At 39.3% G+C, this 19125-nt stretch overlaps 1 protein-coding gene across 1 annotated transcript in view; it reads left to right on the forward strand.

Moving 5' to 3' along the window:
* The first annotated feature begins 461 nt into the window (after positions 1-461).
* The window catches only part of ZNF292 (zinc finger protein 292), a 49334-nt gene continuing 30670 nt past the window's right edge, over positions 462-19125 (forward strand). The window contains exon 1 of the mRNA XM_002198266.6: positions 462-683. Coding sequence (XP_002198302.4) covers positions 522-683 — 162 coding nt within the window. The 5' untranslated portion in view covers positions 462-521. The remainder of the gene's footprint in view (positions 684-19125) is intronic.

Below are 19125 nucleotides of genomic sequence, written 5' to 3' on the forward strand. Positions count from 1 at the left end.
GACCCTTAGTGCCACGGTCTAGTTGACATCATGGTGTTCAGCCATAGGTTGGATTCAATGATCTGAGAGGTCTTTTCCAACCTAATTGATTCCAGGATTCTGAACTCGAGGGACAGCGGCAAAACCTGACGGATGCAACCCGCCCCACCGCCATTTGCCGCCGCTTTGCCGCCAAAACGCGTCGCCGCGCGGGCGGGGGAGGGCCCGTCACGTGGCCGCGCGGGGGCGCGCCCCAGCGCGCGTGGCGTCGCGTCACGTGGGGCGGGAGGCCCCGCCCCCTCCCCGGCCCCAGTCGTTGGCGCCGCGGGGGGACGGCGGGCGGTGCGCGCGCGCGCGCGCCGCGCGCTCCCGCGCGTCTCCATCTCCTCCGCACGTGACCCCCCGTCCCTGGAACGTGGCATTGTGTAATCACGTGACCCGGGAGCGGAGCGGGGGGGGCCGGGGAGGCAGGGAGGGAGGACAGGGGGGAGGGAGGACAGGGGGGCGGGGGGGCTGCGTACGCGACGGAGCGGGGTGCGAAGATGGCGGACGAGGAGGCCGAGCGGGAGAGCGGCGGCCCGGGCGGCGACCTCCTGGAGCTGCGGCGCCTGCGGGAGCGGCTGCTGGAGCTGGAGACGGGGCTGCGGGAGAGCCGCGAGCCGGCCGTGCAGGCGGCCACCGAGTACTGCAAGCAGCTCTGCCAGGTCAGGCCGCCTCTTCCCTTTTCCCTTCCCTTCCTCCGTGCCCTGCCCCCGCCCGCTCCCTCCCCTCCCCGGCAGGGTGTGTGTCTGTCTGTGTGTGTGTGTGTGTGAGCTTGGCCAGGCCGGAGCGCGGGCGCCGGGCGGGACCAGCGCCGCCCCCGCCGCGGGGAACCCGCAGCCGGCGGCCCGGTGCTGCGGCTGGGGGAGCGGGGGCTCGGTGCTCGGGGCCCGGCCGGGCGATCGACGCCGCCGCCGCCGCCGCTCTGTGTGCTGAGGCGGAGTGGCCCCGCGCCCGCTGCCGCTCCGGCCCGGCCCGTAATCCCCATCCCCCGCTTCGCCTCCCCCCGCCCCGGTTCTCGCGGTCTCCAGGCCCCTTTGTTGTGCTCTGCCGCTCGGCTTATCGAAGGGCCCTTTGTTCCTGGCGGTGGCGGACCGGGGGCCCCCCCCGTCCCCGTCGCTCCGACACCCCTCCTCCCCTGGGGGCGAAGGGAGGGAGGCGGCGGTCCGGGAGGTGGGGGCTCCGCCGCTCCCCCGAGGGGCCGGGCAGGAGCTGGGAGTCCGTCCCGGATCCGTCGGCGCGGGGCTCCTGCTCCATGCCCTCTTCCTGCCCCCTGCTCCCTTCCCTATCTCGTACACTGGAGGGATAGTGGAGTTTCTGCTATGCTGGGAAGGTGGAGGTGGTGCTAGACTATACAGAGTCGCCGGTGGTGGTGGCAGGTCTGTGGTGTTGCTCCCCGTTTTCTTGTCCTATCAAGGGAGCACAAGCCCACCTCAGGGGAGGACTCTCGAGCCGGCACTGTTTGAAGCACCATTGTGTGTAATTATTCAGCCTTCGGGAAAAGGCCCGCTTCCCGGAGCTTGGGCTGCTCCTAAAGCAGGGTCTGTTTGCTGGTGTTACTTCAGAGCTGGTGAATCTTCTGAGTATTCGTTCCTAAACAAACTTTGTGGCACTAGCTCCACAGACTGCTAAAAAAGCAGACCATTTTAGTCATATCTATGTCTATACATGGCCTTGATTTGTCTTAGATATCCTTTCTTGGACAGCATTCGGTGAAGCCCAATGTATAAAACAAGTTCTCAAATTTTAGGCCACATGTTCTAAGCCACTACTTCTGTAGCTTTACTTTGTTTAATAGTCTGGGTGATACAAGCCTTAGTGTCTGTTTACACATTACCGTCACCCGTTAATGGACAGTCAGGCAAATTGTTAAGAGGTGTAATAAGAATGAATTCAAATGGGTAGTTTGAAATAGTTTTATTTATGTGTTTGTTTATTTATAGTGTTTTATTTATGATTTTGTATCTGGTTTCTTAAGGAGTTGATTCTTGGTGGCCATTGTAGCATGCTAATTTCACATCTGTCACTTCTGGAATAAACTGGGCTCTACTTCTTACTAATCTTAGGAAGATTTGCTACTAAATATTTTAAGCATAGTTTTATTTTATTTTGTATATACAGAATTCATATGTCAGGTTCCTTTTTCTCCGGTCAAAATTTATCATATTGTGCCTGGTTAGAATGTCCATGTCAATGCCCAGAAACATTGGTTTAAGCACAGAAAGATTGGTTTATGTCGGTTCAGATCAGTGTGTTGTTAGTCTGTTTTATCTTTGTGCCTACTTTCTTAACTTCTTACACTTAGAGGTGGAAATCTGCTTTTCCTGGCTCCAGCTCGACTTGTGAATGAGCTGTTCATTGAACTGAAGTAGTGTTGGGTAGGTGGGAATGAAGACACCATCCTTGACATGTACGGAGTGGATTACTGATGTCTAAAGCAGATTTATCACTGAAATCGTGGTTACGTGTTCTTAGTGAGTGGCTTCATGAGTTGATTGATTGATTTAAAGTTTAACTTGTAGGAATATTCTTACTGCTTTAATGACTGTTACAAAAGTCCGTTGTAAGGCCCAAGATTACTAGGTTTTTTAACCATGCCGTTTTTCAAAACAAGTTTCACTGAGCAAATCAGTTGTGTAGAAACTGACTTAGAAATCATGCTGTTTTGAAATGAGTTACTGTTCCTTCCATACCAAGAATTATAGTACGGCCGTATCTGGTTTTGCATGCTGATGTGTAACACTGAGGGTTGAGACATGCCACTCAGTGCCGAAAGATTCTGCTTTTCAGATTTTGAACAGACATCTAAACTGATGCTTAACATATTAAAAAGTGTTGTTAGGCAAGTATTTTTGTACTGGTTCAGCAGACGTTTTTTAAAATCTGTTCACCTGTGCTTGTGGTACCAGAATACTTATCCAGCCTCTGCTCCAGTTTTAATCCTTTATTTGGGCTAACACAAAATAGTATTCATGATTCAGAGAGTAGGCTTAGCTACTTAGTTTGCACTGCATGACACAGGTTGTAAAAAAACCGTGTAATATAAAAGCCATCTCAGAAATCTCTTTCAAATAACAGTTTAAAGGTATCTGCCATGCTTCCTAGAATGAAGTCTTTGAAAATATATGCATGAAAGAAGGATTTGGGCAAATATATGAAACTGAGAGTTGTTATTTATTATATATATAAATTGAATATATATCACTTATTTATATCTTAGGTCTAGAAGCTCAGTAAAGAAGTAATATCTTAGTGTTTCTCTCAGTATGATTTTACCTGATTTTTTGTCCTTCATGCTTAGTTTCTACTCATGTAATAATTGCACAGATCTTGGAAGGTCTGGTGTCCTTGTTTTGTTTTGCCAGGTAGTCACTCTGGAGCCCAGCAGCCACCTAGCTTGCTGCCATAAATTAACTTATTTTTTTAATGAAGTGGGTAACAGTATTAAAGAAATAAGCTTATTTTCAAACTGGTGGAAGCTAAAGAATGTGCAGTAAAGCATGGAAAGATCCTTAGGTTCAAAGGCAAATAAAGGATTTAAGTATTCTGTTCTTATTAAATGAAGTGGGAGCTGTACAGCCAAGTCCTTTATCTGGTTTTGAAATACCTCAGTTTGAAATATTTTATTGTTTATAACCCAACAGTGTAGAACAACTATTAAAAACAGAAAAACAAGACCCTTGTACCTTGACAGAAGATGTTATAGACCTGTTTTCTTCTCTTATAAGAATGAAGTTTTGATGCATTTTATATGCAGCATTTCATTAGCTATAATATGTTTGTGTGTTGCTGCTGATTGCTCTGTGAAACAGTGCAATTATTCTTAAATTTTGAGGGGATTATAGACTGGACCATAATCCTGTACCAGATCTGTGTGATTGCAGTTCTGTTCTCCACTGTCAGCCTGCAATAGAGAGCATTATTTTTATTGTTATCAAGTGGAATTCACATCCATATGGGTAAATGTTAAATGGTTTTTTAATTGTGATTTGTGCTATTTTGTTGCAATTCAGTAATGAGCAAATCCTTGACAAACGGTTATGTTTTCACAAACTGTAAGAGTGCAGACTGTGGCAGACAAAACAAGTATCTTCAACTGTAGTGACTAAAAATTGCAAGTGTAAATTTTGCAAGAATTCAGAATGATCTGAAGAAGATTGTTGTTCTTGTCACCATGTGGTGGCTGATTAGATTATTTTCAGACTTGGCTCTTAAAGGTGACCAGTTGTTTATATTCAGTTGGAGAAGACCAAAATGTATGTTCAGGTTTTTGTGCTTGGGAGCTAGGTGAATGTGCTGTATCTCAGAGCTCCTCACTAGGGGCTGTGTCCCCTTCTAGTTGTCATTACACAGTGTACCCCGTTTTTTAAAATTAGTTTTGTGTAACAGATTGCAGACTGGTAACAAATTTTCTGTTGTCTCTAGGTGGTTATGAAATCTTTGTGCTCCTTCTACCTCTTCTGACTGTTTTTCTGTAGTTGACATGTTTTGAGTCTTCCCTCCTTTGTTATTTTGACACTTCATATCTTTCCCAAATCTGCTTCTAAGGGTTGTTTTTTTTCTCTCCTGCTGTACTGTGTGGTACAAATTCTCCAAAAGTATAAAGCAGCTAGGTTTGTTCTACTAATGTACAAGTTGTGAGCATAAAGTGGCCTGTATTATAAGCATAAGATACTATTTAGATGGTTGTGTGGCTTTTCCTCAATGACTTTGTGTGCACTTCTGGTTCATTTCTTGATTGTCTTGTCATGTCCGCCCATTATGAGAAAGATCATGTGTTAAAACTGTGCTTAGCTGTTAGTAGACACATTAATATCCTTCTAGTGTTGGCAGTTTACCCAGTAGTAACCCAGAATCTTCTTAACACTAGTAGCAGAAAAGGTGAAATAATGATAAAAAAATGGAGGTGAGGGGAGGGAATGAAAATTTTTGGACATTTCAAAAGACGCAACAGAAGTTATTATAAAGAAAAATTGATTTTAACTGCTCTGATTGTACAGCTTTTTCCTACTGTTTTAAGCTGTTTTTTACTATGTGTTTAGGTTCTAGTGAAGTATTAGGACCTTATAGTCTTACCCTATTTTTTTTGGGATGTTCTGTCATTCTAGAGTAGATCTTGGTAATATTCAGGGATATATAATCTAAGATGTCCCTCCTAAAAGCAGACCTGCATGCCTCTACATAAAAATATTATTATTATTATTATTATTATTATTATTACATATCTGTAATCACTGTATAGTACAAGTGTTTGTTAATTATTTGTTTCTGTTGGAGGTTAGTCTTATGTTTTCTCTTACAGATTCTCCTATTAGTCTTACTTTAATTGGCATTCAGTTTTTATACTTCACAGATTTGACAACTTTCTGGTGCTGTCACCCTCTTCAGCTGTCATTGCCTTCCTCACTTTTAATCTCTGTATTCTCAACCTCCTCTTCAGACCCAAGATGACAGAAAAAATCTTCAGTTCTATCCATAAAATTTGAAACAAAGCATTTCTTAAACTTCTTACTTACATGTTTTAGATTTATCCAAAACCCAAAGTCTATCTTAACCTAATGACAAGGAAGTGTTTCAGTAGGCTGCTTTATTTTTTCCTGCAGGAGTTAGAGTATGATCCCTTACCAGGAGTAATTCTGTGTCTAAGGACCTCAACAGCCTATGAAGGATGTTTTTTTCCTATTTCATTGAATACCTGCAGTTGTGATGTGACCATGCAAGTTGCGTTCACTGATGGTGAGAAACACCACCAGCAAACTGTCAGGTGCTTTTTTAATAAACGTAGGAAGACATTTCCTGTTTTCTTAATATAACATTTGATTTTTTACTCCAGACAACTTTCATCAAACTCTTCATTGAGTGAATAGGTGTATGTTCATCTTAAATTTTTCCTTTAGCTCAACAGCTCACAGTGATGTTTACGTAATACAGGCACAAACTAGTGGAATGTAATTGTTGGTAAGTTGATATTTTTTGAGCTTTCAGTTCAATTATGTCCTGTCTAATCAAGTCTGTCTCTCTTCTTTTGGGTATGCATGGATTCCATTGCTTCTATTTCTTTGAGTAAAAAGTGTTTTCTGTTGAGTCCAGTGAACGATTTTTACACTGAGGTAACACTTAAAAGTTTCTGTTACGATGTTTCTGGCTCTACACATTTGGCTCTACCATTCTGTGTTGCTTCTGGTCTCACAGTTCCTATTTTTTTCAAAATACATAACCATGAGTGCAGGATTCCCATCATGACTTTTAATACTTAATTTTACTTTCATACCTGTGATCTCCAGATGCTGTGCTATTCAGGGAGAGATGTACAGCTGCCAGAAATCGCAAGGAATCTGCTAAAATGTAGTATACCACACAGATTCCCAAGTGCATAAAGAGAAACACCTGCTGTCAGGTGTCATGCAGACTTTCAGCTGCCTCAGGCATTTTTGTGCTACTTCATCACTGTGAGACCTTCCATGTCAAGCAGTCACATTATCTCTTTGGGGAGGTGGATAGAAACAAAACCCTCTGATTTTTTTTTTTTTTTTTTTTTTTTTTTTTTTTTTTTTTTTTGGCTAAACTACATGAAGTTGGGGAAATGGTCTTGCTTTCAAATAAAGCAGTATGTGTACCTATCCGGTTAAAATGTGCATCAAAAATATTTAGAAGAAAACACTCTCTCTGTTGAGGGTAAATCTAATGAGTGAGCATAAATGTTCTAATCCTTGTCCTCAATAACGGCATCAAGCCCCAGCATCATACTAGATTGGAGAGCTGGTCTTTGTTAGAATTTTGAGATCTGTACTATAAGGTTTTATTAATAAATTTTCCTGTATTGAAGTAAGCCAGGTAGACCATGATTCCAAAGCAGCATTGATTATTCGTGGGCCATAGCTATGAATGCTTGTTTAATCTGTTTTCAAAACTATCTATTGAAAAAGATTTTTAAAAACTCTCTGCATAATAGATTTCAGTTCAGTTTTCTTTGCCTTCAGTAATTTCTTCTGCCCGCCTTTGCAGGACAGCTTAATATCTTGTTGCAGGTTAAGACTATTGTGATTTATTGTATCCTATGTGGATAATGAAAAGTAGCATATTCTCTTTCTTTTGGAAGCACCTCTTAGATTTTCAATGCTATTTTCAGTTCTTTTCTACTTTTTACTTTTGAGAACAATTTTTGCAGTTCTTGATGTTAACTTTTTCCTATTTCTAACGTTCCTTTTTGCTTTCTTGCTATATCATTGGAATGTATGAGATTTTTTTGAGTTCTTAATTGCAGGGAAGGTAGCAATCTAATAAGAATTTGGTAAGAAGGTGACAGTCTATGTAAGACTTATGATTTAACTTAAAACACTTCTCCTTCTCAGTACAAATATTCAAGAGAAAAGTGGTAGTACAAATATTCTGGGTACAAATATTCAAGAGAAAAGTGGTAGTTCTCTGAAGCTAACAAATTAAGGCAGTTAAGAAGATGACAAAACTTAATTTTTCTAAGTAATTTCTTCCAAGTAGTTCAGCAAATAGTTACTTAGTTTCATAGTTATCCCGATGCATGCATTTTGCAGAGTTAAGTTACTTGATGCTTTTCCTGAGGTTACAGAGAAAACCCCTTCTATCAGCAAACCATTTCTCTAGTGAAAAGTTAATATTCACAGGTCAAAAAATCTTAATAAGTGTTTTTAAAAGGCCTCCATGCATATCCTTGTGCAGTTATAATACAGTGTGTTTATTTCTGTAGTTTGCATGAGGTTCTCAGGCCACCGGCTTCATTACAATAATGATGTACAACAATTTGCAAATTTTAGTTTAAATAACAGGTAAACAGTATGGCTTGAAACTGTCTCTTGAGATAGCATTTCCCATTTTATTAGGTCTGTGCTTTTGCATTGGTTAACAACTTAATGTGTCATGTTTTAGGAAGTATGAAAGTCTTTTCTTTTGATGTATGGAATATTTTTTTCTGTTTATCTTTCCAAATATGCATTAAAGACAACTCCATGGTATTATTTCTCAGGTCTTTCATCTCTAAGGATGAAGTACACTGCTTTAATTTATGAAGAGTTAATCTAATAACACCTACTACTTGGCAGAACAAAGACTTTCAGAAATAAGATATATGCAGTGTCAAAAAGGCAGTGGTGCTTTATAAAATTATTCTCTGAAAGTAGACCTGATCCAATAGGTAATTGGACCAAATTTGCAAAAACTTGTGCTTGTTTTTGGTAAAAATAGTTTGGTCAAATGTCTTATCCATCTTCTCTTCTGTAATTGTTGTAGTCTTCTGGTATACAATATTTCTAGCTTTATGATTTCCTGTATGTAGGTAAAGTAAATTAAACATTAATCAGAGAAATAGGTAGATCCTGTGCTAACTAATGTAGCTCTCACTAGATTGTTACTAATTCTGAACTAGTTGTACAGTTATGTTACATGGACAACTACCAAAGCTCCATCTATCTTCAAACACTGACTCCTGACTTTCATTCTCTCCCAGCTGCTGCATAGGTGCATTTGTTGCTTTGAGAACCGTAACTCCCTGAAGTAAAATTCTTTAGGATAAAGGCCAGTCTTTATTTGTAACTCTGTTGTCTTTTAGATGAATAGAGCAGTTTTCATTTGAGCTGGTGTAGCATTCTCAGTGTTCTGTATATCAAAAAAAAACCCAGAATCTGGAAGGATTTCTCTTCTGTTTTTCAGAATGATGGAGAGAATGGGTTCTGTCAAATAGACAATCCTGTTTGGTATTTGTATAGCTAACAGACCAAGTATTATTTTGGTGAATTGGTAAAGTGCATTCAGTGATCAGGCATTAAATCAGGAATAAGGAGTTCTTCAGTTTTATCATTCATAGAATCATACAGTGTTAAGGGGTCGGAATGAAACTTAAAGATCATCTAGCCCTAACCCCCCCTTGTCATGGGCAGGGACACCTCCTACTAGAACTGGTTGCTCAAGGCTTTATTCAGCCTGGCTTTGAAGAGTGCCAGGTTTGTGGCATCCAGAGCCTTCCTGGGCAGCCTGTTCCAGTATCTCATTACCCTCACAGTAAAGAATTTCTTCCTAATATTTAACCTGAACTTCCCCAGTTTCAATTTTTACCCATTACTCCTTGTGCTATCACTGCAGTTCCTGATGATGAGATTCTCTGGATTCCCTGTAGGCCCCTTCACATACTGGAAGGTTTCCACACAACCTTTTCTTCTCCAGTCTGAATAGCCCCAACTTTCTCAGCCTGTGTTCATAGAGAAGGTGCTCCAGTCCTCTTGTCAACTTCATGACCCTGCTCTGAACTTGCTCTAACAATTCCATGTCCTTCTTATGTTGGAAACCCAGAATTGGATGCAGTACTGTAGATTGGGTCCCACAAGGGCAGAATAAAGGGGAAGAATCAGCTCCTTTGATCTGCTGGCTATGCTCCTTTTGATGCAGCCTGGGATTCCCTCTGGCTTTGTGGGCTGTGAGCTCACACTGCTGGGTCATGTTTGTCTTTCTTCAACCATCACACCCAAGTCTTTCTCTGCAGTGCTGCTCCCAGTCACTTCTCCGCCCAGCCTGTTGGTGTGTCTGCGATTGCCCCAACTCAGGTAGAACCTTGCACCAATAGCATCTCTTTGCTGAGCTCCATGAGGTTTGTACAGCCCCCATCTCCATCCTGTTAGGGTCCTTCTTGTTGGTATCCCTTCCCTCCAGCATGTTGACTGCACCAAACAGCTTGGTGTCGTCAGCAATTTGCTGAGGGTGTGCTTGGTCCCACTCTCCGTGTCACCAGCAAAGATGTTGAATCAGCCCCAGTACTGACCCCTGAGGGGCACCACTAGTCTCCATGTGGACACTGAGCTGTTAACCACAACTCTTTGCATGTGACCATCCAGCCAGTTGTTTATCCACAGTGTGGTCCATCCACCAAATTCATGCCTCTCCAATTTGGAGTTGGAGACAAGCATGTCAGTGCAGGAGAGCATCAAACACTACTTAAATCCAGGTTGCTCTGCCCCTATCCACCAATGCTGGTCTTGTAACAGAGTGTGTGTATCAGGAGCCTATGAAAATATACTGGTTTATAAAACAGGGAACACAAGGATGGGTACAAGAAGAGATTAGATGTTCAGAATCACAAAAGACACAATCTGAACTAATTTTTTTTTTTAATCATTGGAGGGTTGGTGTTATGAAGAGAATTGCATGGATAAAAAGTAACTTTTGTTTATGACTCTGTAATAGTTAAGACAATAAAAGCTCACAGTCCCCATTCTACAGATTGGGAACTTGCATAATGTTTTATTTGAAACTTGTGCTGTGACTGAACCCTGCTTTTGGATACCCAGCCAGAGTTGGTCATCACATCAGTGTGACAGCAGGAACTCAGGAGTTCTGCTCAGGTTTGCCAATATATTCAGGAGAAAGTATGGCCTTGGCTCCTTTCCCTTCCCACATGTCGACACAGTGGCAGTACTTTGACACTGTGAAAAGGACGCTGGTGGTTATTAAACACATGGTAGATGTTGTCTTGTTCTTTCACTGGAAATATTAATCAGATGGAAGGCATCCTTTGGGATGCAAATTTGACTGTGCTGAGTAAACAAGTTTAAAATGGTAATTGAGTAACCTTTCTGCTGAGGATGAAGATTATCAATTAAGTTATCATCAGAAGTAGCAGTGGGAGGAGTTGCATTCCTCTGATATTGATAGCTAATACAAAAATGTAATGTAGTTGAAGTATAGAAATTTCGTAATGTCTCATTTCACTTGATGAGAGAGCACATTTAAGTCACCTATGCTGCAGGAAATGTACATATTTCCAGATTAGACACAGTTATTTCTGGCTGTCTTCCTATTTTTAATCTGCCCATATGCCAGTCTGATAATTAAAAGAATAGGTAAATTAGATTTCCTGGCAGTGGATGAAAGTTTACTGTAATGAATATCCTGCCACATTCATGAAATGCTTGTTTAATAGCCAACTGCTGAATGCTCTTTTTAAGTAAACAGACTAAAATATGAATGTTGGGATGACAACATTGAATTGAGACATGATTGAATATCTGAATAGAGATAGCCTAGAACTATAGCAAGTTCATTTATGCTAGGATGCAAGAGAGAAATTAGATACCAGTGACCAGATCAGAAAGAGCCTGTTAAATGCAAAATGTTGAAAGATTAAAGGCAAGCCTAAAGAATGGTAATTTCTGGTACTGTATATGACAAAGCATGAGGCTTAATGAAATTATTTACTGGTGTTTTAAATAACTTACTTGTTCTGAAATAGTTTATGGATGTAACTAGAGGCTCTCCATTAATTTTCTAGGTTTTTCTGGGTCTTTTTCTAAAACTAGCTGGGATTTGAATTCTAAGTAAAATAGTGCCTAAATGGGACAAATAGCACCAAGGTAATTTTGCTTTTGTTTTGCCTCTTCCAGTTTAGTAATTAGCAAGCTGAGCTCCTTCAGTATGTGTTCAACATGCCCAGATGAAAAACATGCAAATTGCTTGTGCCTTTTACCTTATATTTGGGGAGAAACATCTCTGTCAATTAAGAGAAGGTTCTGTATTTAGTAATTAACTTTCAGTTGTCTCCCCTTCCAGTGGTGTTTTTTTTTTTTTTTTCCGAACATTCTGGATGATAGTGTATGACATAATTACTATGAGAGTTGTAGTAGAGCCCCTCAAGCTGTTCTTCTGTATCTGCTTCTTTAGTGGCTGAGGTGCGTTCTTTCAAACCTTCCTCCAACATAGACTTTGCCTTAAAAATATAAATACATTTTTCAACAGCATAGTTATGTCTCTTGGTTTTATATATGTAAAATGAGGGTAGTAGGTACTTCCCCTCTACTCTGTTATATGCATTAGAGAACAAACCTGTGATTTTGGTGTTGTTGTTGTTACATTATCTGCCTAGTGATGTATAAATAGTTGGATTAGAGGCATGGTTAACTTTTTATGTTTGTGTGCTAAAGAGTCAGGATGCTAATGTTCCTAAAATTGAATTATAACAATAGCTTAAAAAATCCTCAAGAAGTTGATAAAGAAACTTACCCTTAAGATTATGACATGGATTCTTTGCACAACTTCATCTTGATTCAGGTAGAGACATACAACCCTGAGAGTTACTGCAAGGAGTTGTAAGAAATCATCAAGGTCATTAACACCTTAGGGGGTGAAATATGTGTAAGGAGAGGGGATTTCAAACACTCGGTGCACTCTTGCATTTTCAGAATCATTGAAATCTGTTTAGTAATTACATATTAATGGTAACAAGAGTGCAATGAGTTGTATTAAAAAAATACTTATGCATGTACTTCTACCACTGTAGAAGTGGTTATTTGAGGAGAATCTCTTTAGGGAAGAGTTAAAAAGCAGCTAATGGTAATTCTTACTGACTTTCTATTTTTGTTCAGCTTTCATATTTTCTAATTTTTGTGGAACGATAAAGCACATTATATGTGGTTATGTTATAAGGTACTGGATATATGTATGAATATGTAGTGGTTGCACAGATCAAGAAAAAAAATTAATCATTCTTTGCAGGGTAGTTGGTTACATTTACTGGATTTCAAAAGTATTCTAATTCTTTCTAACAAATCCAAATTAGTCAGCAAGTAGTATCAGTTCTTTAACAATTATCTGTTCACTCTTTGAACTTAACTGTTGTCTCAAGTCTGCAGGGAGGATAGCTTTCCTTAAGTATGAACACAGGAATGAGTTACTGCATGTCTTGATTTTTTGCTGTTTCTATGAAGCTCCTTTTTCTGGTGGAGCTTGAGCATAAAACCTAGATGTGTATTAATTTTTCCAGTTAATTTTTCCAGTTTTGCCACCAAAAAAAAAAAAGTTCAGTTATAGATCAGTTATTTCTTTGCATTCTGGTTTGATAGGCAAGATTTAGATTTACTTGATTAGTCTGATAATAAAAAAAATTAAGAGGATGGTGAGGATAGAATGTTTATTAAAAACAAGCTTGTAGATGGATAGAATTTTGTAACACTTTTATGGATTATCTTTAGAACTGTTAATGAAACTAGTCCTTGAAGGTATTTGAGCTCATGTTTTGTTTGTTTAGATAACACCAAAAAAATCAGTGCTTACTAAGTGATGGGTATCTATATCACAGAGTGCATACCTGTGCATCTGGGTTCTGAATGTATCAGTAGTAAAAACCAGTGCTGCCTTGTGGGTGATACTTCAAATACATGGGTGAGTCGGGTAGGCGTCCTTTTATATTTTCCTTCACGGTTGGACTTTTTTTTTTTCCTGTGGAAGGAGAAACACTGTTATACATACAGGAGTATGAAAACATAGCTGCTCATACATTCTAACAAAACTTGCTTTTAGTGTTCTGAAATTCTCTCTTCAGTAGATGAATGAGATAGTGGTTGAAAGAATGGTTTTAGAAGATATGTGGGAACAAAAAGAGCGAGTTCCTATATGTTAATACTCTGGATCAGACACAGGGTTTGCTTCGAAAGTGATCTAATAATCCCTGTTAGCACACTTCTTTCTACATTGTGGAACAGCTTTGCAGTGTGGAAATTGTAATGTCTTTTGGATGAAATTAAACCAGAAGCAGTTGCAGACAGTCTACTTCAGCTGCTAATGGGTATCCAGGTAATGGAATCAGCTGCATGCCAGTCTGAAATACAACCACTTGTGATGGGTTCAGTGGAGACTTGGCTTCTCAGAACCCTCCTTTCTGCTGTATTATCCACACTTTCTGCATTGCACTGGAATGGTATTGTCAGTGTGAGCTTTTTGTAGACCAGAACCTAATTGGCAAACTCAGATTCTGGTTTTGAACTTCCTTTGAATGAGTCTGTCTTAACTTGCTGATGCAGCACTTGCTAATCTTGACATGATTTTCTCTTGCTTTCAGCTGCAGGGTAGAGAAGCTAGTGATGTAGGATGGCTTTGCAAGGTGTGAAAGCAGCTGGAGTTTTTTGTTTGAAGGGAAAGGAAGGAAACAACAAAGATTGGAACTGCAGCCTGTCAGTGGAGGAGTGTAATGGGGAAAAAATTGGATAGCTCTGCACCATGCCTGCAGAAATTGAGAGTGAAAACAATTGCTTAAATGCAATCTTGTATTAAGTGATGGAATTAAGAGTCTGGCTTCAGTCCTCTCTTCTGGGCACAAGTCAATATCTCCATTAGAATTAAAACACCATCATCTGATTCTTCAGCCAGAGGAGTCTTGGCTTTCTAGAGCTATACTTTGCTTAACAACTGTATTGTGAAACAATTCAGAAGACACATGCAAGTAAAACTAACATATCAACAACTTAAAATCTTGATAGGTTATAGAAATGAAAATTAAGTACAAATTGAGATTGATGTTCTTTGATCAGAACCATAATTTAAATAGTATTTGTCCTGTAGAAAATACAATTGCATTAGGTTATGTCATCCACAGTTTTGTATATGCAGTCTGATACTGTGTATCTGCTGGAGTTTTGCTGTTTGATTCTGGATTGCTTTGTATTATAATAACAAGCATGTAAGACCTAATATTCTTGCAGCACTTGTGTAGCTACAAAATCAAGGTAACAGTGCTAAGCCTTGGTAAACAAATACTGAATCAGTTAAGTAGTGCCACTTTTAATTTGCACCATTAAACTGCATTGGAAATTATTTAGAAGTACAGTGCTGTGTTGTTTTGATGTAAAATGACCTCTTTGTGTACAGTTCTAAAAAATAAAACCTTGTTTTGTTGTTTTATTGTGGCAAATCTGTGATAGCAGTATTTCAGGTGGGTGCTGTTCTGTCCGATGCTTGTGGACAGCTTTAAAATATCTGTGTTTTTCTATATAAGTTTTGTTCTAACCTAAAAATCTGTAAAATAGCCTGTAGGTATCCCAGCTGAAAAACAAAATGGAAACAAGTCATTTATGTTTGAGCTTTTCTGTTGGATGCAAAGGTGAAAGGAAAATAAAGATTGTTCATGGTCATGGGGAGAATGTCTTGATCAGAAAGTTGTCATAACACAGCAAAAGCAATAGATACTCATATTTTTTTCTTCCCTCATTTTACCCGTGTTTTTTTTGTATGGGCAAGAGATGGGGTTTATACTATGTAACCATTTAGTTTACTTTTAAATGCTTTAAAAATCATCTGGTTTAGTATTTGTTTCTAATAACTAATGGTAAAGTCTCCTGGGCAATCTGAGGTAGACTTGGTTTATATTAGACACAAGGGTTTTTTGACATGCAGAACTAGTTCAAGAACTGTTCAAGTTTTTGTTTGAATACTTTGTTCATTTGACGTCTTAGATGTTTGTTTGATGTTTGTCTTAGATGTCTTCGTTTGTCCTTGCATGAAGTGAATTAAATCCTGATTGCATCCCAGTGATTCCTTAGCTGCCTCAAATGAGGTGGGAACCTTTCATAGGAACCTTGACCTCACAGTCTAAAATAAAAAAGGAGTTGCAGCAGTTGGCATTTTATGTGGTGAAGGGCTTGTTCTCCATCTTCTGGTAAAACACTGAACAACAAGGAGGAGAGAAAGGCAAGGAGATAGATCACAAAAGTAAAAGATAGTCTTCCTCTCTAGAAACTTTAGATCATCAAGGCTGAGAATAATGGTAGCGTAACACTGTAAAGATTTTTTTCTTATGTCCCTTTAGGATGTAACTTTGCTGTGGGACTTCACAAAGACATCATCTGGTACTAACGTATTGGTAGGAAATCTTCTTGACTCCAGATATGTCTAAATTTGGATTTCTAATATATTTTTAGTGTCTCAAATACTTAGTTAAAAAGAACACATGTTATAAAGCTATTCTGAGCCAGGCTGTTCATTTTCCATACAGGAGAGAGGCATCACAGGCAATGTTGCTGTGTTCACTTAAATTCTGATGGTCTGGAAATGCTTCTTGAAGCAATTCCTTTTTAGAAGCTGTGAGGATGATTGCCCAGTGCATGCTTTTGCACTTCTTGGTCATGCCTATCATCCTAGTAATCTTCTAATTGAGTTCTTTCACACTGAAGTCTTGGGGTGGAGGTGATTTTACTATTGCAAACCAGGACTGATGCTCCATGTGGAAGGGAGAGATGTGTTCACTTACAGGTTCATTTCTATTTTACCAATTCAGTTCTGTGACTTTTCATGTGATTTGGTAATGACACTAGCACAAGGCTGGAATTGACCAAAAGACTCAAGGCCAGCAGCCTGGCATAGTTTATAAACTATCGTAAATTGACCTTAAAAGTAGACTATTATCAACTTTCCAGGAATTTGCACAATGCTCAGTTCTTTAATGGTTGTAGTAGTCAGTAAGATTATGCTTCAGGCTCACAGTTTTACTCTGAAAAATACAGCTTTCAGAAATGAACTTATCTTGAGTGAGATGAATGTTTAGTCTCAGCCCAAGACTCAGTGTAATAGGTTTGTTTCCCAGAAAACAACCCAAACAAACCAAAACTTTTTATTCTGCTATTGTAAAGTCAGAAGATAGCTTTGACATCATAACTATACCTAGCTGCTTGATCAAGTCACATCAAGTCAGCGTGTTTCTTGTGTTTCATCTCCTAGGATTCAGGGCCTTTGTCAGAGACTAAGCTGTCTTGCAACTTCTAGCTCTTTCTCCACTACCCATGATCTGTTGCCATTTAAGGGCTTGTCCCCTCTGAATGCAATTTGAGAATTTTTTCCTGGATATCCTTTATTCCTTGAAAGCAGTGTTTTAGTGGGCGTTCAGCATTTTTTGGCTGCTTTTTTGGAGGTGTTTTATTTCTCACTACATTGTTCTGTTCTTGATCTGAGGAATTTATGCATGTACAATAAATTTAATTATAACAGCTTTATTTTGATGTTGCAGTTAGACAATATAATTCACAGATTTTTTTCAAAAAATTTTGTTCATCTGTATTTCATGTAGTATTTCAGCAGTGAATTTATTGGTATTAAAAAGCACCAGTATATTCCTGTTTTTTAAAGAAATGTGTTCATCTTGGATATCTCAAAGCAACTGCATAAACCTATATATTTATGAAATGTTTTTTGAAGTTTCTGTATCTGATAGTCTAGCTGCCCAAATTGTGGTGAGACCTCAAAATACTTGCTTACCCTAATATAAGGATGTGTGCATACCCTTAATGTGGCACCACCTGGGAACTGTGCTTGTGCACGGTTGCCTTGCATGCTTCTGCAATGGAGTGCTGCACATCCAAGACTCTTCAGTATTTCCTCTAAGGTGTTGGTTCTGGACACAAGGGTTGTCAGTGAGCTTATCTGCTGGCAAGATGTGACTGGTGGAGATTCTCAAGGTCGAGCAGAGTGTGTGTGCACATTCTAGTACTGCTGAACAGTCCTTGTGGAACCATGGATACTGCAAGAACTTTATTGAATGTTTCATGGTGCTCTTAATCCCTGGGAAAGGAAAGTTCAACCAGCAGTTTCAAATCTGGTTCTGTTTTCTTTTGAGTAATAGTTAAACGTAAGCAGTTAGTTGTTGCTTGTTACTACCATACCTGAAAGATCAACAATGTGAAGAACATGCACGAGAAATACCTTTTCAGAGAGAAGTCACTTCCAAAACTGCAACCTAAGATTATAGACCCTTGGCATTAGGATTTGGGGGAGGTGTATTTAATCTTACTAATTGGGTTATTTTAGTAATTGAGTAGTAGACAGCTCCTTTGGAGAAGAAATGCAGCAGACAGAAATTATCTGGGCCTCTACTTAAATCCATGTCTTCATTTAGTGATTATCTTCAAGGTGGGGAGATCAGTACAAAAGGCGACAAAAAGGGAGTGCAGAATCATGAAGGGAAAAACATTTTTTGGTAGAGATTAGTAAATCTCACTTGTCTAAGCTTCAGTAAAATTACTTTTCAAGTGTCAAAAGCAGAAAGATGGCAGTTGAGGAGCAAGCAACTTCATAGGGTACAGAATATCGGGATACATTTCCATTTTCATTTCAGTTTAGGTTTAAATGGTAAGAGTCTTATAGCTTACCTTCAGGGCTACACTTAGTTTTGTAATACAAAAGGAGGATTGTGCTGGTAATACAAAACCAAGGAGGCATCATCTGTTCTGTTTTCTGCACAGGTCCGCATGGCTGCATTGTCAGTGTTCTTCACATTCAGCAGCAGTCAAATAGCATAGGAAGACTTTCAATAGACACAATCAGTATTTTCATGCCATTGCTACTCCAGTGTCATGCTCTGCCTGCTTCTCATGGCTCATCATTGCATTTTTTGGTAACTTGTACATTAACAAGCAAGAGTAAGACTATTACTGTGCATTATGTTCATGAAATACAGCTGTCTGTATTTGAAAGGTAATTCTTGCTCATGTGTAGTATTACACAAGAAATTGGAGGAAGCAAGAGTTTAAATAATTGCAAGCAGACTGTAGTGTGGAGCTTTTTAAGGTCAATATTAGAATTACCATTCTCTTTTTGTGTTGTTCTTTAGCTGACCACAGGCACTATATTTAATGACCTGAGGGAAATACATACAGCCTTGTTTTTCCTCAGTTTGCATGGAAAAAGAAAACATCTTCTAGATGATAAGTAGTACTTCAATAGTAGGTATGTGGTAGAAACAATATTTGGTACTATAAAATAGTTACTTTCACTTTTGTTATATGTATTTAACAGACAATATCTGGCGCTAGATTTGATTTTCTAACACAATCTAATGTAGAAGACAACTTTTCATAAAGAACATCCATTTAAATCATATCTCACTCCTCAAGTCTTATTGTCAGATAATAGCATTGCCATGGTAAGCTGATTTATTCCTTCAAAAAACCTAAGTCCATGTCTTTTAGGTTATGAACTGACCATTGACTAAATTCATTGTGGTGTGTGTTTCTCTGTTGTTACAAACTAAATTTAGAGAATTGTCTGGTTTTCAATGTATCTGAAAAATTACATATGATTTTGACAAAAAATGTGTACTTTCATGCACTTTATGGAAAATGAAAGCTAAAGATTTTGACAGTTGATGTCTTTGAGCTAGCTTTGGCAAGAATATTTGGCAGAATATACTAATAATAACTTACTAGTCTAATAAACTTGCAGGCTTAAACAGACAAACTTCAGATATTCAAATTCTGAAAGAAATCATATCTCTTCCCCTGCTTTTTAATTTCTCTAGGTTATAGTCTTGTAAGGGGGAAGAAAGTACCA

Source organism: Taeniopygia guttata, chromosome 3 (assembly GCF_048771995.1).
Source record: "Taeniopygia guttata chromosome 3, bTaeGut7.mat, whole genome shotgun sequence".
Lineage (NCBI taxonomy): Eukaryota > Metazoa > Chordata > Aves > Passeriformes > Estrildidae > Taeniopygia > Taeniopygia guttata.